The sequence below is a fragment of the Lepus europaeus genome, chromosome 23 (genome assembly GCF_033115175.1).
Source record: "Lepus europaeus isolate LE1 chromosome 23, mLepTim1.pri, whole genome shotgun sequence".
Lineage (NCBI taxonomy): Eukaryota > Metazoa > Chordata > Mammalia > Lagomorpha > Leporidae > Lepus > Lepus europaeus.
The window spans coordinates 25,791,602-25,814,562 of NC_084849.1; the positions used below are offsets into that span (position 1 = coordinate 25,791,602).

A 22,961-nucleotide genomic window follows, 5' to 3' on the forward strand; every position below is an offset into this window, starting at 1 on the left:
TGTGGCTTTTTAGTCCAGAAATACGTGTTGTATCAAAAGCCTAAAACCATCAGGCCCTTCCTGCAGACGGCCACACTGTGAGGGGACGAAGAGGCGCCAGGGAGTGAAGCGCCCACTGCGTGCGTGCTGTGAGTGCGCCCTCGCTCGCTGACTCCCCAGCCCCACCTGCTCTTGTACCACCGCACCATACTGCTGAACACAGAGGGGGCTGGGGGCAGCCTTGCCCTTCCCCACCTCATCCCCAGCAGGGAGCTGCACTGTGAGGTGTCCAAGGAGCGTGTTTGAGACGCCACGTGTTGGGAAGTGAGGGATTGTCCATCCACACCCTCCCGGACAACATGGTCACACGGTACCATCCTGCTCTCTGGACCCGTGGGGCAACATTACATTCAGTGACGATGACTGGCAGGGTGGGGGATGGGCTGGGAGGCAGAAGTGCTTCTCCCCAGTCTGGGAATCTTGCTGCTCCCAGAGTCCAGGCCCACCCAATGTGTCCCGAGTGCCCTGCACATCCCCACCAGCTGCCTGCCTCAGTGGGGAGCCTCTTCCAGAAACCCTGAACTCTGTTTCCAGGGGGCTTGTCCCAGACGCACACCAGCTCCCATCAGTGCCGTCAGCTCTGGTGTCCCCAGAGGTTCTTCACCAGTGCTGTTCTCCTCTGCCTGTGTCCTCGTCTCTGGGACACTGGTCTTTATCAGGAATGGCCCTGGCTGCCTTAGCTGCAGAATCCAGGTCGCTTGACACACACACACACTCCACTTGTCCCCTGCCCGGAGCAGGGCTCAATTCTGAGCCAGCACCATATTGATCGTGGCAGGCTGGGGGGCCTGAGTGTGGAGGGCCTCGGGCCAAGGCACGCGTGCTGGGTCATTTAGGAGTAATGAGAGAAGCAGTGGAAGGCTGCAGAACGTGTAAACGGAACAGAGACAGGGAGACCGTGACCCACTTCTCTGAGACCAGAAACGGCCTTTGGACAAGGGGTACATGGTTGAATCCACAGCCCGGGAGCCTTCAACTCTGCACCACTACCTCCACCCCAGAGGTCCCAGCTGAGAGCCGTCTGGGCCTAGCCCTGTGTGCACCTGCAATCCTAGGAGACATGGCCACAGAGCCCCACTTCAGAGAGCAAGGGGCTGGGTGGCCACCAGACCATAGGAGGCGGCCTCAAGCCATGGCCGTGGACAGCACTGACCCTCCCCATGACGAAGGTAATCCTTCTTTATTTCTCCCTGAATCCTTTTCCTTCAAGGAGAAAAATCTCAGTTTGGTGCCAGTGTGGCTCCAACACCCTCCAGCAGGCGCTAATCCCTGTTGTTTAACCAACAGCAAGCGGGCAGCCTCACCTGGCCCCTCTGCCTGCAGTAGGCCCTGGCCAGCAGCAGCAAGAGCGGTTTCTTTGTGCTGCTGGACAGTTCACGCTACTTCTGTCAGAGAGTTACCCTGGCTGTCCATTTAAGGCTTAGGGACCAGCGGTTGTGATGCAGAGGATTAAACCACTGCTTGCAGCACTAGCATCCCATAGTGGAGTGCCAGGTTCAAGCCTTGGCTGCTCCGCTTCTGATCCGACTCACTGCTAATGAGCCTGGGAAGACAGCAGAAGATGGCTCAAGTACTTAGGCCGCTGCCACCCACATGGGACACCCTGGCTTTGGCCTGGCCCAGCCCCAGCCATTGCAGCCGTTTGGGGGGAGTGAACCAGTAGATGAAAACACACATGTGTGTTTCTCTTTCTCTTTCTCTCTCTCTCTCTGCCTTTAGAATAATAAATAAATCTTTTAAAAAACTAAAGTTAGGATATGCAATTTTTTCTTAAGGACATCTGTTTAGTAGAAAGGCAAGCCTATTTAAAGAAAAACGCTGAGTAGGTAACAGCAGGAGATGCCCAGACATAGCCAGGTTGGGCTGCAGTCAGGGGTGCTGGGGCAGGGACGCCAAGTCCTGCAGACTCCCAGCCAGTGACCCTCAGAAGATTCACCTCCTGTCTTCAAACCTTTGCTTCTTCATTGTCGGTGAAGTCATGGCTGCCTCTCGGGGTGGGACCAGAAGAATGCGGGACAGCAGTCTATCTGCCCTGGGCTCCTCTCCTCCCACTGGCCCATGGGAAAGAACAGCCAGCACCCAAGGCCCTCCCCTTAGTCCCACCACACCCAGCTTCCCTGGGACCATCCCTCTCTGGATTCTGCAGCTGTCTCTGAGGTTTTTTAAAAATAAATTTTTGTTTAGATTATTTAGTTGAAAGGCAGAGAGAAAGGGAGATCTTCATCTACTGTTTCACCCCCCTACCCAATGGCTGCAGGGGCCAAGGCTGGGCCTGTCTGAAGCCAGGAAGGCGCCTGGAGCTCCATCTGGGTCTGCCATGGGTAGCAGGGGTCTGTGGACTTGGGCCATCTTCCACTGCCTTCCCAGGGGCACTCGCAGGGAGGCTGGGTCAGAAGTGGAGCAGGTGGGGCTCAGACACCTGCCCCCTATGGATAGCCTGCACCCTTCAGCCTCTCCAGGTTGCTGCTGAGCAGCCACTGGGTGCCCAGGTGGAGCTGGCAGGTGGAAGGGCCTCTGCTGCCAGGGTGGAAGGTATCTGAGCAGATGGGGAGGCAGCAGTGCCGAGTCACAGCCCCGCTCCCGGCCTGCTGAGCGGCTCGGCCTCCGGGGACATGCCGGGCAGGGCGAGGGCCCGTAGCACAGGCAGCCCCAGTGGAGTGGTAAAGGCTTGTCCTGACTCATGCTGCCACCCCCAGCCTGGGACTGCACACAACCCATATCCCATGCTAGGGCTGAGCATCCTATAGGCCCGAGCCTGGGGCGCAGATCCGGGCCATCTGAGGGATGCCTGGGAGCTCTGCAGGGCACTCAGGGTGCAGCCTCACTCCACCCTGCTGGCCTTGTGGCCTGGGCTGCCTGCCACCTCCTAGGGTCCTACTCCCTGGACCCAGCAGGGTTGGCCGTCTGAGTGGCCTCTGCTTGGACCCCAGATGTGAACATGCCCCTCCCTGCATTCACAGTCTGGGTTTGGAGCCAGCCCCTTATGGAACTTAGACGTATTAAACCCTCGCCCAGTCCTGGCTGCCAGTTCTGTGACTGCCCTGGCCCAGTGTGGGGCAAGCTCTCCTGGGGGCAAGGAGAGAGGGCAGCTGGGGGACTGGGAGGGAGGGGCCGGGTTGCTGTGTCAGAGGAAGTGGACCTTGTCATGAGGGAGCCGAACTTTAGGCAGCTCAGCCTTCCACCCCAGTCTCCCTGGCTTAGCCCGGCTTGGGCAGTGACACCTGTGGGACGTGGAGCTGCCTTCCCCCCACCTTGGGGCTCCCTCTACGCACTGGCCATTGTGGAGGAGGCCCCGGGGCAGATGTGGAGGTGTGTCACGGGATCTGTGTGCCCAGAGCAGGCTGAGGCTCCATGAATCACAGGCTGTGGGGACTGTGAGCACAGGCCAGGGGGAAGCAGTGGCTCTTGGCCTGGAGGACATCCAGGATGCACAAGCCCCCAGAGAGGTGGCAGCCCCTCCTTCCACAGCTCAGTGCTGTCACCCGATGTCTGTCACAGGAACAAGCAAGAGGGCCTTGTCTAGGGGGAGACAGGCTGCACCGCCAGCTGGTGAGCGTGGGCCGGGGGCAGGGAAGGAGGGTGTTGGCGGGGAAGGGATCTGTGTGTGTGCTCAGGGTCTGGACTTGAGACCACCAGAAGTGAGCACCTTTCAGTTGAGGGGTCCCTGAGTGGGCCCAGGATGTGAGGATCACGCCTTGGCAGTGCTTGGGTAGGTGAGTAGGGAGACATGTTAGGGGCCAGGAGGAGCCTGTGGCGAGGAAGAGCTGGTTTCCAGAGACTGCCAGGACATGGCAAGGTGGCTGCAGACGGGGGTCCGGCCCTGTGTTGCTTCCCAAGTTTTAGCAACCTCCTGGTGAGCCTGTCAGGCTCTGCATGCCTCAGCGCCACACATGTGCAGGGGCAGAGGGTGGGGCTGCCTGGTGCTCTCTGTATGTGGTCCCTGCGACTGCACTGAGCAAGATCCCAACTACAGGGACATCTGCTACTTCCTCTGCAAAAGTGGCCCGTCCTTCCAGCCTGCTGGCCAGACCCCGGGGTGCCCTGATCCCACCCCACAGCCAGCCGCTCCATTGCCAGGCACAGTTCGTCGCACAACCCATATATGAAGTAGAGCCACCACTGCACCTGCCACCCTCAGCCCTTGGCCACATTGCTTCACTGTCACCTGGGTGTACAGGAAGCTGCCTGATCTAGCCTCAGCCAGCAGTCACACTCGGGGCAGGTCTCAGCACTGGCCCCTCCCCCAAACCCAGGCTGGCTGCTGATTCGCCCTTCCAGTGACCTACCCACGGCCTCGGCACCAGGCACACAGTTGCCATCCTGTCCCTCAGGCTGGCCTCAGGACCTTCGCACTGGCAGGTCCTGTGTTCACAGGTGCCTTCTTGTCTGCCTGCATCACCACCTGTTCACATTTACCTTCCACATGTAGGGAGACCGGCCCCGCCCACCTTGGCACACAGGCAGCCTTCACCTCACCCCACCCCCAACAGGCCTGCTGTCTGCAGCTCTGTTTTCACCATAAAAACTCAGCACCTTCTGTCACTCACTGCTTATCTGTTGTCTGTGCTGACTCCTGCCCTCCCTGCCTGAGCACACGTGACGACCTGGTCTTATCGGCACCTCATTCAGCAGCGCTGCCCTGGTCCCCAGCCCCCATGGGCCAGGCTCAAAGCAGACATGGAAAGCAGAGCTCCTGACTCATCTCCCCCACAGGCCCCTCATTTCCCCCGAGCCTGGATCCACGCCACAGCTGTCCTTCCTGTCTGTGGTGCCCAGGACACCACACGCAGCTACGCACAGGCCCACACACTAGGACATGCACAGCTGCACGCAGCACTCGGGCGTGGCTGCTGACATGGGCAGAGGTGTGTACACAGACCTGCTCCCAGCACCCAGAGCTGGGCAGCCCTGTGGAGCTGCAGGGGGAGTTCTGGCTGGGGCCTGCAGCCTGCCTGGTTCTAGTGAGCTGAATGAAAAGACTGCCTTGAGGAGGTGACCTTGCCCTTGGGTGTGACTGTTGATCACCTGGCCCCACGGTGCACGGTCACTGCCTGGCCGCTGTTTCCCCTTTACTCCTTCATTGCCCTGTCACGCACACCATTGAAGGACCACATGGCCAGCCTAGGGCTTCCAGCCGGCAGCAGGTAAGGCCACGGGCTGCCTGTCCACCACCCTGGCCTCCTCTCCTGATTGAAGCCCAGCCCCTCCTCCTTGGGGCTGTGGACTGGGTGCTTTCAGAGCACCCTCTTCCCCCCACCACCCCACGGGACCAAAGGCTGGGTGGACACGGTTCACCACCCTCGCGTCTTGGCACAAGGCATGTCCAGTCGCCAGGTTATCCCTCTGTTACCCACATGGACTGGGCGGAGGTAGGAGCTGAGCCCTGAGCGGATGCCCTGCCCGGCTCAGAGCTGGAGGCCAGCCCAGAGCCGCCCAACACCACAGGGTGGGGTGGGGCCAGGATCAGCACTGACATGGCCACCCCACTTTTAAGGAAATCCAGCCTGGCAGGAGAGACGGGGTGCAGAAGCGCAGGTCGCAGGAGCGAGCGGCACCCACCGTGGGGGAGGTGGCTGTGTGGCAGCTGACCAGTGAAGACCTGCAAGAAGTCACAGACGCTAAGCAGGCTCTGCAGAGAACAGCCTGTGCCAAGCCTGGTGAGGCCCCCAGACCCACGTTTCAGGGAGCTGGAGCTTGGGTGTGAGAGGGACCTGCCAGGGACTGGCTCACTGTTCAGGGGCAGCTCTGCCCTGTCCTGGGGGCAAACGGGAGCAAAGCTCACTGGGAAGGAGCTGATCGTGAGTGACCTTTGGCCCTGACACTGGCAGGCTGTGAGAATCGGTCGCGCCTGGAGCCTGGCTGGGCCTCAGATTGTGAATCAGGAAACTGAGAAGAACTGATGCTGACCAAGAAGGGATCCTATCTCCCCCAGCCAGGCTGGACGCAGCCTTCAGAGGGAGGGCGGGGACAGCCCTGCTAGGATGACAGCGCTGGCGGGCGGAGCGCTGGGTGCCCCACGGCAGCTGCACTGGAAGGGCTGTCCCAGACCAGGGTGAGGCTTGAGACACCGTCCCACCCCCGGGGGCTGTTGGTCACCAGCAAGGACAAGGGAACAGCCACAGTGTCCCTCCCCCATACACAGACGGCCCATGACAGAAGCGAGCCCATGGACGCTGAGTGACAGGGCCCTGTTAGGGCCATGACGCAGCTCACAGAAACGTAGGAGATACAGTCAAATGCACGCGCACACACACAGAAAATCCCCTGTGATTCCACAACCCAGAACTCGTCGCCACTCGGGGAAAACGTCCCAGACCTCCACCTGCAGGCTATCCTGTGCGTGTGTGTGCAAATACACGTGTGCTTATGCACAGTGTATGTATCATGTATGCAGCTCCTTTAGGCAGATTCTCCTCGGACACCCGCTCTGTGCCAGAGTCGGGGTTGACTCACTCTCAGGAGAACATAGTTTCCCGTCTTTTGGGGATTGGACTGAATGACCTTTTCATCAGCGCTCGCTCCCAGCACAGGTGTTGCCGGGCCATTCTCTGATGCAGCCCCTTCTCCAAACTTCGCCCCCTGGAGGGCTGCAGAGAAAGGAGAAGGCTCCCTAACCTCTGTAGGCCTGCAGGCTGCCCCCCAGCCCATACCCCCACCACCACCAGTGCTCACTGAGGCCACTCTTTGTTCAGGGCACCGCGCTGCTCCAAGCGGGGAAAGGAGAGGCAGGACAAGGCCAGGACAGGCCTTGCTCTCCTGGCACTCTCAGCCCGGGCAGGAGGTGACACCAGCACAAGGTCATGTAGATCACGCGTTTACTGAGGGCTGCTATGGAGGAACTAGAGAGAGGCCAGGGCAGAGGAGGTGACGGGATGGGGGTTGGGACACCTGTGGCCCTGCTGTTGGAGGCAGCTGGGCCCCGGGAGAATTGCTGGGAGGAGTGGGTGAAGGTCTGTGAGGGGTAAGGGACAGGGGGAGGGGGCATGGATGACAGCTGGGAGGATGAGGGTCCCAGCGTGCAACACGGGGGTGAGCTGAGGCCGGTCTGGGCAGGTTGGGTTTTAGACTCACACTTGGCAGTGGAGATGGGGATTGGGGGGGAGGTCTGCAGCTGCTGGGGTCTGTCTGTCTGGGGCCCCCCTGCCCCATCCTGCCAGCAGCTTGGTGAGGTGAATGCTCACCTTCGCAGAGCAGCCTGGCAGGGACAAAGGTCGGGGGAGGAAATCAACAGGTATGCAGGTGGGGCCATCGTGGCGCGCCGTGGCGCCACGGGTTAAGCCTCCACTCACAACAGCAATAGCCCATATTGGAGTACCAGTTACGAGTCCCAGCTGCATTGCTTCCCATCCAGCTCCCAGCTAAAGCACCTGGGAAAGTGGAAGAGGATGGCCAAAGTACTTGGGCCCCTGCCACCCACACGGGGGAACCGGATGGAGTTCCTGGCTCCTGGCTTTGGCCTGGCCCAGACCTGGCTGTTAAGAGGCCATTTGAGGAGTGAATCAACAGATGGAAGATTCTCTGTCTCTCTCTCTCTCTCTCTCTCTTTCTTTGCTCTTTCAAATTAATTAATCTAAAAAATACATACATGAGGGCAGGGACTACTCTGGGTTCCCGGTCATAGACGAAAGCCCAAGATCTGAGAATGGACTGGCCCTGCCTACCGGTAGGTCAAGGAAGCATCCTGGGCATCCCACCCAACAGGTGGCCAGCGAGGAGAGTAACTGCACAGCCCAGCCCCCACCACGTGTGCCACAGCTGTTGCTCATTGGTGGCCAAGCGGGGTCAGATCAGTGAAAGATTAAACCTGGGCCCAGGGAGGCCCTGCACTCAGTGACTGCCTCTCCTGCCTTCCCAGATGGACTTGACCACAGTGCGCCACCCAGGCCAGGCCCTCCCTCTGGCCCCTGCCTCAGTGGCAGCCTCCTGCCACCTCACGCCACCAGAAGTGTGGTCCCCATTCATACGGGCAGGCCTGACCCCTAGCTGCTGTGCACTGTGCACCCTGGGTGGTACCCACAGCCTGAAGCACCACCACCCCTTGTGTTGAGCCCTGCATCTGCTCTGCTCCTTCCTGGGGCACATCTCCTGCCCTGTGCGAGAAGCAGTGTCCCAGCTCCTGCAGGAGGCGGTGAGGACCAGGGAGGTGCCCAGTTAATGCTGGGCCTGGCATTTGGGGGCCGGCAGGGCCACAGCCAGCACCGTCAGAGGAGAGGTCAGGGGCTGCTCACAGCGTGCTTGCCTAACTGAATCCCAGCCAGATGCAGGGCCAGCGGCTCAGGGAGGGCGGAGTCAGCCAGGTCCGGTGGGCAGGGAGGGGCAGGGAGGTGAGCGTGGCATGGGGGCGGGCACACACCTCACACACTTGCTGCTCTCTTTTTGCGCACCTGGCTGCGGACACGCTGGGCCGGCTGGGAGGGCAGTGGGGCGCGGCGGCAGCCAGGAGTGTTTGTTTTGCTGTGGTCTGGACACCAACCCTGCAGCGCTCCGCGGAGGAGTGGGGCGTTGATGAATTGCTCCCAGCTGATTTTCTGAGCCGGCCTCAGCTGCTCCGCTTTCTGCCTTCCCAAAGGGCCCGCTTCCTTGTTCAGGCCGAGGTGGGGCCGCAAGGGCCTGGGCGGGCCACTCACACTTTTCTCTGTGTTTGGCAGGTGAAAGGCCGGATGCGTGGCCGGGAGCCGGAGGCAGGGGGGCTGCAGGGAGCACACACGGTGGCCGTGGCCAGCCCTCCAGCCGCACTTAGCAGCATCGCCACAGCAACCAGCGGCCAGACGGCAGCAGCCTAGGCAGGCGCTAGCAGCCAGCTTCTCCCCCCACCCCGTCGGCCGAGGACAGGGAATGACTGCTGGGAGTCAGGCCTCGCTGCTGCCCAGGGAGGTGGAGTGGAGCTAGAGGGGAGGGTGCGGCTACCGCCCCGCGGCACAAGCGCCATGCCGGCTGGAGAAGACGCGCTGGGGCAGGGGCTGCAGCCTGGCACCACCCAGCCCCCCCACCAGCACTGAGCACCCCGAGGGTGCACTGTCCTGCCTTATAGTGCCCCTCCCTACACACACACTGTGGCCGTCTCCTCCCCCTAGTGAGGCGCAGAGCGGGTGAGGGAGAGGCGCCCTGCCCCGTGCCCCACGTCCGGGCCCGCCACTGCCGGACCATGGGATGTCGGCAAAGCTCAGAGGAGAAAGAGGCAGCGCGGCGGTCCCGGAGAATCGACCGCCACCTGCGCTCCGAGAGCCAGCGGCAGCGCCGCGAGATCAAGCTGCTCCTGCTGGGCACCAGCAACTCGGGCAAGAGCACCATCGTGAAGCAGATGAAGATCATCCACAGTGGCGGCTTCAACCTGGAGGCCTGCAAGGAGTATAAGCCCCTGATCATCTACAACGCCATCGACTCACTGACCCGCATCATCCGGGCCCTGGCCGCCCTCAAGATCGACTTCCACAACCCCGACCGCGCCTACGACGCTGTACAGCTGTTCGCGCTGACGGGTCCCGCGGAGAGCAAGGGCGAGATCACCCCCGAGCTGCTGGGGGTCATGCGGCGGCTGTGGGCGGACCCCGGGGCCCAGGCCTGCTTCGGCCGCTCCAGCGAGTACCACCTGGAGGACAATGCGGCCTACTACCTGAATGACCTGGAGCGCATCGCCGCGCCCGACTACATCCCCACCGTCGAAGACATCCTGCGCTCCCGGGACATGACCACGGGCATCGTGGAGAACAAGTTCACCTTCAAGGAGCTCACCTTCAAGATGGTGGACGTGGGTGGGCAGAGGTCGGAGCGCAAAAAGTGGATCCACTGCTTCGAGGGGGTCACGGCCATCATCTTCTGCGTGGAGCTTAGCGGCTACGACCTGAGGCTGTACGAGGACAACCAGACGGTGAGTGAGGCTGGGGTCTTGACTCCTGCTCGTTCCTGCTGCCGGGAGTCTCTGGGGAGCAGGCACATTTGATGGGGCAGGGAGAGGAACTGATGCAGCCGCATGATGCTGGGGGTGGGAGGGCCTCCGGTGAGGTGGGGGTGACCTGCCCCTCGTGCTGTGCTCAGGAGCGCAATGGAGCTCTGTGGGTGCTGAGGGCACCAGGGAGTCTTGGACTCCCTCTTCCTGCCAGGATGTCAGCCCCAGAGGAGGACCCCTGGTGGGCAGCGTCATACTGGGCTCTTACAGGTTTCCTGCACCACCAGCTCTTCATAGCTACCTTGGCCTGCTCCGACCTAGTTGGCCAGGCCCTGATTGGCTCTGGAAGCTCTGGCACCTTCCAAATGCCAGGAACACCCTTTGCTCCACAGAACAAGGCCCAGCCCCTATCAACTGTAGCTGCCCCCTCGGTGGGCACGAATGGCACTGCCCTCCTGATGTTCGTGGGCCTTGGTTGCTTTGGCCACAGCAACTCTCACAGGCCTCAGAATCCGCAGGGGGAGAGAGGACAAGGCCCAGCCATGCGTCCGGTGTTGGTCTCTGTAGCAGTTTGGCAAATCCATGATGTAAATCCATGATGGCGGTGGTGGGACTGGTAACTGTTGGGAAAGTGTAACCTCAGGGCGCTAGGGCCTGACTGGGGGTCCTGATGGTGGGAACTTGGTGGGAGGAGGAGGCACAGCCAGTGTCAGGATTCTTCAGAGCCCTCTGTTCAGGTTGAAAACTACTGTTGGGGGGGGGGGGGGGCACGGTTGGCCTGAGGGAAACCCAGGCCCAGTGCTATCCTGGCGGCTTGTGAGGGGAGTTGCTGCAGAGGCTGGGGAGCTAGCTCCCTGGCAGGCAGGGGGTGGGCAGGATGCACAGGCCTAGTGGAGGCAGAAGGCCCAGCACATGAGGTACCCACAATTTCCCCAGGTGCCCAGGAGTCACAGCCATGGGAACCATGTAGCCAGACAGGGATGGGCCCGGCCAGGGCCGGCCAGGGGATGGGCTGCTCTGTGGAGATTTTGTGCCAGGCAGAAGCACTGAGCAAGGACCCAGAATTTGCCCTTTGACCTCTGAGGAGCTGGGCATGGCTGTGGATGCCCCAGGGTTCAGAGGACATGGAGGGTCCAGCTTGGGAGCCTCTGGGGCGGGTGACAGGGACTTGTGAAGGCAGGTGGCGACTTTGTTCTTTGGATTCACCCAAGGGTTTGAGTTTCGGCCTGTGCTCCCCCCCCCCCCCCACAAGGAGGCTGTGGTGCTGGGCAAGCAAGATCTGTGGCTCTGGGGTCAGGGCTCGCCTCCCCCTCCACACCACCCATCTGGGGGCCTGCGTGGCATGGTGCCCAGGTGTGGAGGGTGTTCACGGTAGGAGAGGCTATGCACTGCAATGCTGTGTCCACAGGAGGCAGGGCAAGCTGCGGCTTCCGCCGTGTCTGCCAGTGGTCTCTCAGGCTCCAGCTCCTCTTGCTCCTCCAGCTGCCCCCACTTCAGCAGCGCATGTATTCCCAGCAGATGAACAGGTCCGGCTCTCCTGACGAGACGCCCTTGCAGGCAGACCCCGCCGTGAGGCAACACGAGGTGTCCAGGCTGTGCCCAGGGACAGTGCAATGGTAGCTGCCAGTCACTCAGGCTCTGGGGGTCGGCTCTCTGGGATTTTTCTGCCCATTTCTGCTATGCCCTGCGGCCAGTGAGAACCCATGCTCCAAGGTCTCCCAGGCCTGTCAGGGTGGGCATGGTCAACTCCCTGGGCACTGGGCCTGGCTCCCAGGCCTATCCTTGGGTGGCCTGTGTCCGTGGAGCCTGTGTGGACGCCTGGGCAGGACAGCTGGGCCCCGCGTGGGTCCTGTGTCTCATGCAAAACCTCGAGTGTGTCCTCCACTCTCTGCATCTGTCATTGAGGAGGCCACAGGTGTCCTCCAAGACGGGCCCAAGGCCACGCCCGCCACCTTGTCTCTCTGCGCCCTGTTCTGGCCAGCATCAAATCCTTTTGCTCCCATAGCACTGCTCTGTCCAGCCTTAGCTCGTGACCATCCTTCTCCCTGCCTGCGACCCCGTGGCCCCATCCTTTGGGTCTCTGCGCAGTGACATCTCCGTAGGAGGCTTCTCTGGCTCCAGCTTGGCGCGTGCATGTTGCTCCCACGTAGCCGTCCACTGCAGGGTGGGTCGGTCGACCTCGTATCTGAGCAAACGCCTAGGAGCAGGCTCTGGGTGGGGCCTCATGGGACCTCGTGTCTCCAGCAGCCTCCACCTCTGTCCCCGAGGGGAGCCACCATGTGCTGATCCCCCAGCAGGCCATGGGGATCAGTGAGGCCAGGGTCCAGGGTATCAGGGCATTTTCTGACTGGAGGACCCAACAGCCAGCTGGCACACACCCCCCCCTCCAGCCCCACCACCCCAGTCTCCACAGGCCTGGGGAAGTGATTGTTCACCAGAAAAGGAAATTCTGGATGAGAAACCCAAGCGAGGCTGGAAATTCACTGGATTCCAAATGGATCTGACCTTTCATGCTCTACCAGCAATATCTGGGGATGGAAAACAAACAGGCTGCTGAGGAAAGACAATACCCTCCCGTGATTCCTCCCAGCCAGGGCCTGCCTGTCCGCTCCCTGCCCTCCCCGCGCCCCCACCCCCAGCCCGGCCAGGGCCAGCGCAGCACGGGGGGCCAGGACGAGCTGCCAGCCTCTGCCTTCTCCTTTTAGAAGGTCCTGCACCATCCTCCCAGCCCTGCGAAAGGCGAGTCAGCCAACAAAAGGCCGCACTCATTTTTGCAAAAAAATCAAATGAAACTTGGGGCGCAGCGCCAAGGCTCTGGACGTGGCTCCTGCAGAGCTGGCCTTCCTTATGCAGCTCCCTAGGCCTTGCCTCCCCTCTGCCGGAGGCTGGCGGTTCCCCCCCGGCCCCCCACGCCTGGCGAAGGAGCCACAGCCCCCCTGCCCTCCTGCTCGCCCGCCCGCCGGCTTCTGCGTCAGCACGTTGCCAAGGAGAGGCGTCAGTGTCTCTGAGTTCCTGGGCGTGAGGGCTGCAGTGAGCTCAGGGCAGTACCATGGAGGAGAGGAAGGCAGATTCCAGGGCGTCCGTGGACCATGGCAACGGCAGAGACAGGAGCCCTGCGGGTCTTGGCCACATCCGGGGAGGGGGGGGCGGCAGCAGCACCTGTCGTCACTGTCGGGGACGCTGAGGCTCAGGCACAGGGGTGGCGCCAGCTACCTGTCCACTCCCCACCACCCCCACCTGCATCAGAATGGCCCCCAGCGACCCACCACAGGCTCCTCACTCAGCCCAGGGCTCTGCCGTTCCTTAGTGCCCTGACACAGGAGGCAGTCGACAGAGATGGGGTCAGGCTGTGGCTCCAGGAGGACCATGGGAAAGCGGAAGAGCTGGCACCTACTAGCCCATGTGGAGGGACGAATGCAGGAGATGACCAGAGGCCTCTTGGGAGATAGGTGGGCCCTGAGCACCCTTGCTGGGAGCCCTGGGGAGACGGGCGCTCGCCTGCAAACTTCTGCCCTCTACACCTGCGAGTGAACTCTGCCGGCGCTGAGTGGAGGGGCATCCTTCCAAGGGGCCAAGTGTTTTCCTGTGGGAACACAGGGAGCTCCCTGCCCATTTCCCAGTGGGGCTGTCAGCATTCTCTGCTCTGTGGCAGGCCTGCTGTGCACCTGCTGTGTAGCTGCTGTGCAGGCACAGGACCCAGGCTGAGGGCTGGAGATGAGGATGAGCTGACTCTACTGGCAGCACAGGAGCTTGGGGGGACATACCAGCACAGCCATGGCATCGTCTCCACAAACCCTCATGCCGCTGGGGCCACGCGGCCCTCCTTCCTGAGCCAGCAAACAGCTGTTCCCAGGGGTATCCCCTGTTTTGCTTTCATCTGGAACCTCTGGCAGCCAGCTGGGCCACAACAGGGCTCACCCTGGGAGGCCTGGTGGCCATGCTGTTTATCTGAGAGACAGCTGTTCAACATGTGCCAAGGAGGGTCCCACGGGGATAGGGGGCGGAGAGGCCAGGTTCTGCAGATGGGGGGGTGCTGTGGCAGCCAGAATCCAGGCAGCTGGCCTCTGCCCAGTCCTGGCCCCTGTCCTCGGGCCCTCACGTCCTGAGGACAAGGTCCATACCTACACTGAATGGCCTGTGCTGATGGCAAAGGGCCTGGCATGCATGCAGTAGGTGCTCAGGAGGCCAGCTTGCTCAGGTAGAGCTGGGGGTGCAGGGTCCTGGCTTCTGGGTGTGGGGCTACTGGAGCCCCCAAGACCCCATGGGTGCCAGCTCTTGACAGGAGTGCCTGCAGTGTGCCTCTGAGGGGGGCCTTCCCAAGGCTGTCCTGCCACCCTAGCTCTGTGGTTTGTCACTTAGCCTGAACAGAGAGCTTGTCCAGTGCTTCAGACAGCTGCGTCCTGGATTGGCGTGTTAAGGGTAACACGGGCTTCCGCAGTAGTAAGATGGACTTTCACCTTTTGATCACGGAGCCAGTGATATCTGCCCCCAGGAAGAGATTACAGACTGGAGTCAGCCAGGTGTGCATCCAACGTGTCCTTCATTGTTCCCGGTCAGCCGGCCCGCAGATGAGCAGCCGAGGCTCAGAGAGATCCCATCAATGTCCCTGGCTCTCAGGAGGGCTCTACACTGCCTCCTGGGGATCCCAGCAGCTGCCTCCCTACCCAGCCAGCCCCACGACCTCTGGGTACAGGGTGCTCCAGGGTGGGTCTCTACTCTGGGCTGCCGTGTGGCCAGCCTCCTTTTGGGAAGGGTCGAGGGCAGTCACAGCGAGGCTCAGAAGGCATGAGTGGCCGTCAGAGCTGGCACTGCCTGCCACCACCCCTACCCACCACCTCCTGGGACCAGTCAGTGACAGGACCACAGGGAGCCCCAGCATGTCCCCTGCTCCTGACCTGGCTGAAGACCTAGTTCCAGCAACACTGTCCCATGCCAGGGGTCCTGCCAGGAGCCCACCGCCCTTCCCCTGCCAGGTACGCATTTCCCAGCAGCACCCTCTGATCCTGTGATGGGCCGGGGCCACACGGACTTTGTGATGCCTACAAATCATCATGACCCTGGGACATGCAGACCTCCTAGGGCAGAGCTGGAGGCGGGGCTGGGCTATGGGAGATGCTGGAGGCAGCCCAGCTCCGGAGAGCTTCACAGAGGCAGGAGACGGAGCCAGGCCTGCATCAGGGCCTGATGGTGCCACCTGCGGCAGATGCAGGCCTCAGCTAGCCACAGTCCCTCCCTCCTGACTCCCCTCTGAGTCTGGACTGGTTACCTCTGTGACCTGAGATCCTTCTCAAGGGAGCCAGGTGGCCGTCAGGCCCATACCCACAGCACTTGAGAGTAGGCCTTGTACCACTTGGCTGCCAGCTCCCCCAGTCTGAGGTCCTCAGCTTCACTGCCTCGTCTGAGCCCTGACCTGGGCTGCAGCCATCTCACTTGAGTGGGCCCAGGGCCACTCAGCCTGTGGACCCTGCTCAGGGGGTGGTGGGTGTCTGCTTACCCAGGGTCCCGGGCTTCCTGTGAGTCCCCATGGAGTGCTGACTCCAGCCTGGGAGGGGCAGAGGAAGAGGAGAACACAGCACATCCGAGCCCCTGTTTGAGGCCCTGGGCACTTGTCCGCAGGTGTTTCAGGTCCTCATGCTGGGACTTCCTTCTCTGTACTCCCAGGGGGGAACTGGAGCGTGGAGACCTGACAGTAGCAACTCACTCCATCTCCCCTTCCCGTCACTGGGTGTTTCCGGGAGCCCCTTTAGTGTGGTGGCTCCTTGCACCGAGTGGGTCCTTGGTAAGACAGCAGCCGATAAGCAAGCTGGGCCCCGGCTCGGGCTCAGCATCTCCCTGCCCCGACATCAGCCCCCACCTACACGACGAAGCCTTGGGAATCCAACGGGACTTTTTCATTTACTCCCACCTCCTTATCCGCATGTCACATTGTCACTGAGACCACCAGGCTGGGCACAGGCTGTCCCTGAGCACCACTGTGATGCCTTTGCCACATGCCTTCACATGATCCACACGGGGCGTCCACCTTGGACTCGTGAGGCTAGCAGGACTGCAGCTGGGCCAGGCAGGCAGACAGGGGTCAGTGTCTTGGCCTAGTGCCAGTAAGCCAGCACCCTTCAGTGCCGGGTGGGGAAGGGCAGCTCGCACCCTGCACAGGTGGGCACAGGTACCACATTAGTCTCTCGATTTTTACCAAGTTGCCGCGCCCCTTCCACGTCGTCCTGATGGCCTCAGAGCCGCCTGGTGGAGTAGTTACTCCACAAACACTGACATTACAAGCCAGCCCCACGTCCCCACGCCAAGCTGCCAGTCCAGCTGCAACTCCCTGATCAGGCCAGGTTACTGGTGGATTTCAGCATTCACTGTGTGCGTCCTTTTGCAGAGACAGACAGCGACCTTATCTCTGTCGCTCTCAGCCCTCTCCTGGGACTCCCCTGTGATTCCCAACTTTGGCCCTGTCCACATCTGGGCCACTGGAGAAAGGTGGTTTGCCCAAGTTGGCTCCACGCTTGTCCGGGCCCCTCCCACTCTCCCTAGAGGCCCAGAGAAGCAACCTCAGAGCTGGGGCTGTACTCTGTCGTTGGCCAACATGGGGGGCCAGGGAAGGCAGCACCAAGGGAGCTGCTTGGGGGGTGGGGGCAGTGGAGAGCACAGTACAAGGTGAGCCATGGCACTGGGTGCCCTGCGTTGAGCTGGACCACACCCAAGACCCAGCACCACGGAGGTGGGCGGCATGGCTGCCCAAACACTCCATGAGGGTGGAGCGGGGGGGTCACACACATCTCCCACTCCCAGGCTGGGCGCCTCACACTCTGTCCGGTGACTGCCAAGTGCCCACAAATATGCCCCTCTCCAAGCTGCCCCAGGAGCTCCAAGACCGTTGTTCCCTGCCCCGGCCAACGGGTAATTACCCTCCTGAGCACATTAGCTCACCCGATGCATCACACGAGCTTCGGGCTTTAAGGTGCAGCGTGTTAACTATTTTACAAGATTTGTATAATCCAAGACCTGGAAAACAATTTTTCCACTTATCCAGAGAAGGCTCCAGGGTGGAGACTGACAGCACTTGGAGTCTTGCTGGCTTGGAGGCCCCTGGTCACCAAGGCTGCAGAGAGAGTGGGTGAGGGTGGGAGTGGGCACCGCAGTCGGCCCTTCAGGCCCAAAAGACTGCTGTGCTGACCTCCATCTGAATGGGCTCCCTCAGGCCCCCTGGGTCCCCACCGTCTACACTTCCTGGTGGAATCAGAGTTGCATTTGGCTGGGGAGGAGAAGGGTCTGGGCATCTAGTATTGGCCAGCACAGAGTGCAGGCCGGCCTGAAAGCCTGGACTGCAGCTCACCCCAGTCCCTTCATCACAGCCCTGGTGGATGTCCCCTCAGCTCACACACTTTGACTTTATTCATAATAAAACCAGTCACTGGGACCCCGAGCCCATGTCCTAAGGCTCCCCATCAAGTCCAACCCAGGGACAGTATCCGCACACCCTCTCTGTGCCCCGTGGTAACCCCTAGCCGTGTCCTGACCGAGGAGGCCCTGAGCCTCCAGGGCAGCTTGGCCTAACTGGAGGAATGACCATGGATGAATGGCCACCCCACAGGACCTCCCTAGGGAAGGGGAGCTGGAAACCCGGCCCCTTGGTGTTCCCCAGAAGCTCTGGTATCCCAGGAAACAGCCCCAAAGAGAGCACTCTGGCAGTGGCTAGGCTACATCTGGTTCTTGGGTGCTTCCTACCGATGGCCATCCAGGAAAGAAACCGGAGCCTCAGCTGCCCAAGGAAGGGGCTGTAGAAGGCAAGAGGGGCAGAGGCCGGCCAGACATGGCCCCAACCCCTGCTCAGTCTATTTGGATGAGCTTACTTAGCTTTCACATGGGACTAACTGTGGGTGAAGGTGGACAGAAAGCCTCTAACAGTGTACCTTCTTCTGCCCTTGCGTGGTCGTGACTGAGTGGCACTGTGGTGGAGCGTACCAGGCCTGGGGGTTAGACCCTGACAGGTTCAGCAGTCGGGGAGCCTCTCCTGGCCCCAGTGGCCTGGTTAGTGGTGGCTGTGGGACCCGCCACAGGCCTGTAGGGACCATGGTACCTGCCTGCTACAGAGCCTGCCAGCCATTTAATGTTCATCTCACAGGAGACTGCCGTGAGCCCCACAGGACAAGGGAGTGTCTCCAGTCTATACACAGCATGAGGCCGACCAAGGTCAAGGTGCTGGGGTACACATGGCCCCAGCGAGCTAGGGTCCCCAGAACAATCTGAGAAAGCCGGGTCCCTCCTCCCCCAAGCCTGCCGTGGACTGCCCAGGACCGGAGCACCAGTGCCCCTCAGGATACAGCATCATAGGGGGCCTCAGAGCTGCACAAGAATCAGGAATGGGACTGTGCTGGCTGAGGGGGCATCCAGAGTGAGGCTGTCGCATTCTCCTCTGATGCTCAGACCTAGCAGGACCTGGCCTGGGGGGTCTCAGGGCAAGTATGCTGGGGCATCAGACCTGGCACAGGACGAGTCTCTCCCAGGGACATCGTAGCCCCTTGTCTCTGCTGGACAGGGAGGGATCCATTCCCTTGTATCCGGCATCTCGCCTGACAGTACCCACTCCCTAGGGTAGCCAGAAACGCCAGCCTGGCTTCTGGGCTCACTCTTGCCCTGTGCCATGACCATGTCCCTGCCCAGTGCTTTTGTCCCCAGGAAAGCTGCTAAGGCAGGCCCTGCTACCCACCCTCCATGGCTCCGAGGTCCTAGCTGGGGCCAGCCACCCCATCCACTCTCAGCGCCCCCCTGGACCCTGCTCATCATGCGTTCTCTGCCTGTTGGGCCCTGTCCACCTGTGGCCTGGCCAGATAACATCCTGACCCATCCATGCTCCACCTGGGAGGACAGCTCGGGCAGCCATGAGTGATACAGGGGAGTTCGAGAGTGGAGCGGGGCAAGTTGTTTGCAGATCCACCCAGGGGGCAGTGATGCTGACCACATGACCCAAGGTCTAGGACAGTCTTCCTGGTGAAGCATGTAGGCTCTGGACCCTGTCTGTAAATGAGGCTACGGATGACCAGCCTTGGTGGGGCCATGTTGCCGATGGTAACAGTGCCGCAGAAGCACACTCTGCTCTCTGCCCTGCACGTTAGTCTTTCTTGCTGCCCACAACCCACTACGTGACTCTTAACAGGTGCACTGGTCAGTTGCCGCCTAAGGCATAAACGTGGCAGCCTTGGGGATGTTCTGGAGTCTAAGCCCTGGTCCCTGTCCAGGTGTTATCTCCACAAGTCATCAGCAGGCGCCTGTTCCCACCGAAGCCCAGAGAGGGGACGGCACAGCCAGGGAGGCGTCCTCCTGCAAACACCGGCTGCTGCTGGGGGCTTGGGGGTAGCTGTGCAGTGCCCTAGCCTCCCCAGGAGACCTCTCAACCACTGCTTGTGACCAGGCCATCGCCCAGGGCCACAGAAGTCACCATCTCTCCTAGAGCAGCTGCTCAGTAAAGGCAGGAAGCCCCCTCGTCCTTGGTGCCCTGACCCCACCCGCAGCTCCTCCGAAGGGCCCCACCAGCCCTCACAACCACGGAAGTCGCTGCATTCCGCACAGGGTGAAGCCTCCAGCTGCCCCTGAGCGTACACAGCAAGGGATGTCAGGGCCAGGAGCAGAACGTCCCCAGGCCTCGGAAATCCCCCAGCTTAGATCTGGGGTTTGGGCCCTGGGACTTGGGAAGGCCGAGCTCATGTCACCCCTCATCTCTGCCCAACCACAGGCGCAAAGGCCCGCGTTAGGACGGTGATAACTCGAGCACGATTTTTAGAAGAGGCGCATTTCTTAAATCCTTCTTGCCACAAGCAGAGAGGGTCCCTGCTGGGATCTCCCCCACCCCCCACCCTCAGTTTCTCACGTCCCTGGAGGAACTGGCCCAGGCTGGGGCTGCTGCGGGTAGTTTCACAGCCTTTGCGCCTATTGGTGGGGGCCCCAGGCTGCAGTCCCAGCAGCTGGCATCACAAGGCGCACCTTGGTGACTGGTGCCAGGCGTGGCGTTGGGCTGTAGGTTCCAGGGGCCCCTCTGGAACTGAAAATAGGGGCTCCTTGCACTATAGCTCTCTGCCACAGGCCTGTGTGTGTCAACAATTGCGGGGCTACAGTGGGCGTCCGGCTGTTTGTTAATTTCCCGTCAGTGACTGACAGCAGGGGGTACTCCATCAAGCAGGCAAGATTTAACACAAAAGCAAGCAAGAGACAGTTCTCACTTCAGAGGCTTTGGATGGGGTGGGCCCCCCACCCCCAGCAGGGTGGGGAGAGCATGCGGGGGCCACAGCCTACACGCCGTCCCCTGGTAGCCCAGGACCTGCCTTTTCTGAGCCTGGGCATGGAACTGGGGAGCATGGCGCAGGAACTCCAGGCCCCTGCAGAGCAAGCACGCCCAGCAAGCACCTTGTGGGAATTTGCTGTCGCAGAACTGGGAGTCACCCCCTCTGGTTATGTGACACCTACCTCCCGGGTCACACCTACCCTGGGGCTCTGCACATCCAGGGACTTTGAGCAGGAGAGGTCTAACATCCTGCAAGTCACTGATGCTGAGATCTAGCGAGAGCCAAGTGTGATGTTTCCAGGGACCCCCAGGAACGCTCTGTCAGGCGGGGGGAGCCCTCCCTGGCACCCAGAAAGTACTCTGGTACAGCACCAGCTCTGGCTCACACTGGGATCCTGGGGTGGCTGACCACGGGTCCAGCTGTCTCAAGGTCACTGTGAGGCCTTGTGTGTCCGTCTGGACTGCCCAGGTCCCAGCTGAGCCAGCAGCATAGCACTGGGTCCCCTTGTCCCTCTCGCAGCTCCTAAGGAGTCGGGACAACTGACTGGGTACCTGGTGAGCTCAGAGCTGAGGAGTGGCCACTGTAGTGGTTGCCACAGAGTAAGTGGAGTGGACGGGCCACTGTGAACAGGTGGCCAAGAGCACTGCCTATACAACCTCTAAGGCCCAGAGCAACAGAGATGGCCCCTGGCCCCCAGCCAGACACACAGGGAAGCACACGTTCCAAGGCCAAGGACCCTCTGCTGCCCACTGCCAAGGGTGGCTTGGGAGGCAGCACTCTCGCTGTTACTTAGGGTCACTGCCGCCCGCCCTCCATGCTGTGCCCATGGGAAGACCAGGCAAACAGGAATGCCCAGGCCAGGTGACAAGATGGCCCTCGGCTGAACTGGTGCATGCGGCAGGAAGCGGCTGGCGGCTGTCCCTGGCAGGTTCAGACAAGGGCTTTTCAGGCTATTAGGGCCTGAGTTACAGCTCTGCCGGCAGCCTGTTATCTTGTTTAAACAGCCCTTGCTGTTTGAAATGGCAGGCCGGACTGCTGCTGTTACTATGAGCGTTACAATTGTCCCTGGGCATCATCGAGAAGGGAGGGGACCGTGGCACTGGCAGGCCAAGGCTGTGGCTTCTGCACTTGGTTGGGGGAGACATGCCCCTAGCCCAGCCCCCACCCCAGGGAGCCCCATCTGTTGCTGGCCTGAGGCCTCGAGGGCCAAGTACTGGGTAAAATGGGCCACTCCTGAGCCACGTGGGTGTCCCCCACCCCCCGCCAACCCACCTCCCCTAGGCAGCAGCTGAGCTGCAGGGGCTGGGAGGAGAGAAGATGGCAATAAGGGGCAGTACACTGGGGTAGGGTCAAGGGCCCCATGAAAACCGCAAGCCTGGGAGAGTCTGATGGCACCACGTGGAGGCTCCCGAGTTGCTAATCCTTCCACACCACTTGCTAATCTCGGCTTTGACCATGCGGTCCTACAGACTCGGGGAGTCCCTCTGCAGGTGACAGCTGGGGTGGGGAGCAGAAGCCAAGCATCAGGCCCACGCACGGTGTCCCAGCGGACACACAAACCCTCTCAGGGGAAGCACGGCCGTGGGATCGTGTCACATGGCCACCACACCCAAACCCCAGAGCATTGGCCGCACAAGGCAAAAATCACAGAAATAAAACCCAAGGCTTCATCCGCCAAGATACAGATCAGACAGTTCCTGATCATTTTCGAGCTGAAGGCACACCTGCCTACCACAACACCCATGTAGAGTGTTTGCCAGACTGACCCACTAAACCCTGAGGCCCCCTACAGGCCAGCTGTCGCTGGAAACTATCACTGGAAGGCCAGGGCAGGCCTGCTGGGGGCAATGGGTAGGGGGAGGTCCAACCCCACTCCTATCAGAACTTCCTGTGGGTGCCTGTCGCCTGCCTAGCCATGTTAGGGGTGTCCTCAGAGGACAGGCTGGGGAAAGAGGTGTCCCCATAGGGGCAAGACAGGGGAGCAGGGTAGGGGGCAGGTATGAGGCCTGCAGACTCCTCCCCATCCAACCTAGGCCAGATCACCTGTGGGCCAGGCTAGGGTAGTGCATCTGTGTCAGAAGCTGGGGTCAGGTCCACGGGCAGTCAGGTACCCACACCCCCTCTCACACCAAACACCTACAGCACACACCATCTGGCTCTGTCTGCCATCTGCCCCACCCCTGGGCAGAGCTGGGGAGAACCCCCGCCCCAAGACAGGCGGCCCTGTGCTCACAGGCAGACGACGAGCGATCTCGAGAACCAGGGCCTGTGGTGCAAAAAGCTGTGCAGTGAATCCAAGGGTCAGGGTCACGACTAGAACATGCTTCACATGGGAAGTTCAGCGAGCTACCCAGCTCGTGAACCCAAGGAAAGAGCGAGCCATGCAGGACAGCACGGCCATGGCCATGTGTGGAGGGCTGGGGTGACTGGCAATGAGCTGGGGAGGCTGCGGAGGCCATCCAGTCTGCCGAGGGAGCCTGGGGAGCAGTCATGGAGCAGATGCAAAGACAAGGGGCTGGGCGAGAGACGGCCGTGGTGGCGGTGGGGAGGAGAGGCCCAACATGCTCCGAGTGTCCCAGAGGCGCCATTACCAGACAGGACGGGACAGGGACAGGGCCCACAGCATCTTGCTGGCCCTCTGCATGCCACATCCCTTGAGCTGTACCATGGCCTGGGTGCCACCACCTCCTCTGACAGCAGTTGGCTCAGTGCCCACCACCCAGCCAGACGCTATGCTCTGTACCGCCTGCCCTTCA

At 61.2% G+C, this 22,961-nt stretch overlaps 2 protein-coding genes across 2 annotated transcripts in view; one reads left to right on the forward strand and one right to left on the reverse strand.

The window, feature by feature from the left end:
* The window catches only part of RSPH14 (radial spoke head 14 homolog), a 67,633-nt gene that overhangs the window by 21,043 nt on the left and 23,629 nt on the right, over positions 1–22,961 (reverse strand). The window lies entirely within an intron of this gene.
* The window catches only part of GNAZ (G protein subunit alpha z), a 46,569-nt gene that overhangs the window by 11,597 nt on the left and 12,011 nt on the right, over positions 1–22,961 (forward strand). The window contains exon 2 of the mRNA XM_062182414.1: positions 8,688–9,907. Within this exon, the coding sequence (XP_062038398.1) occupies positions 9,185–9,907 (723 nt within the window). The 5' untranslated portion in view covers positions 8,688–9,184. The remainder of the gene's footprint in view (positions 1–8,687; positions 9,908–22,961) is intronic.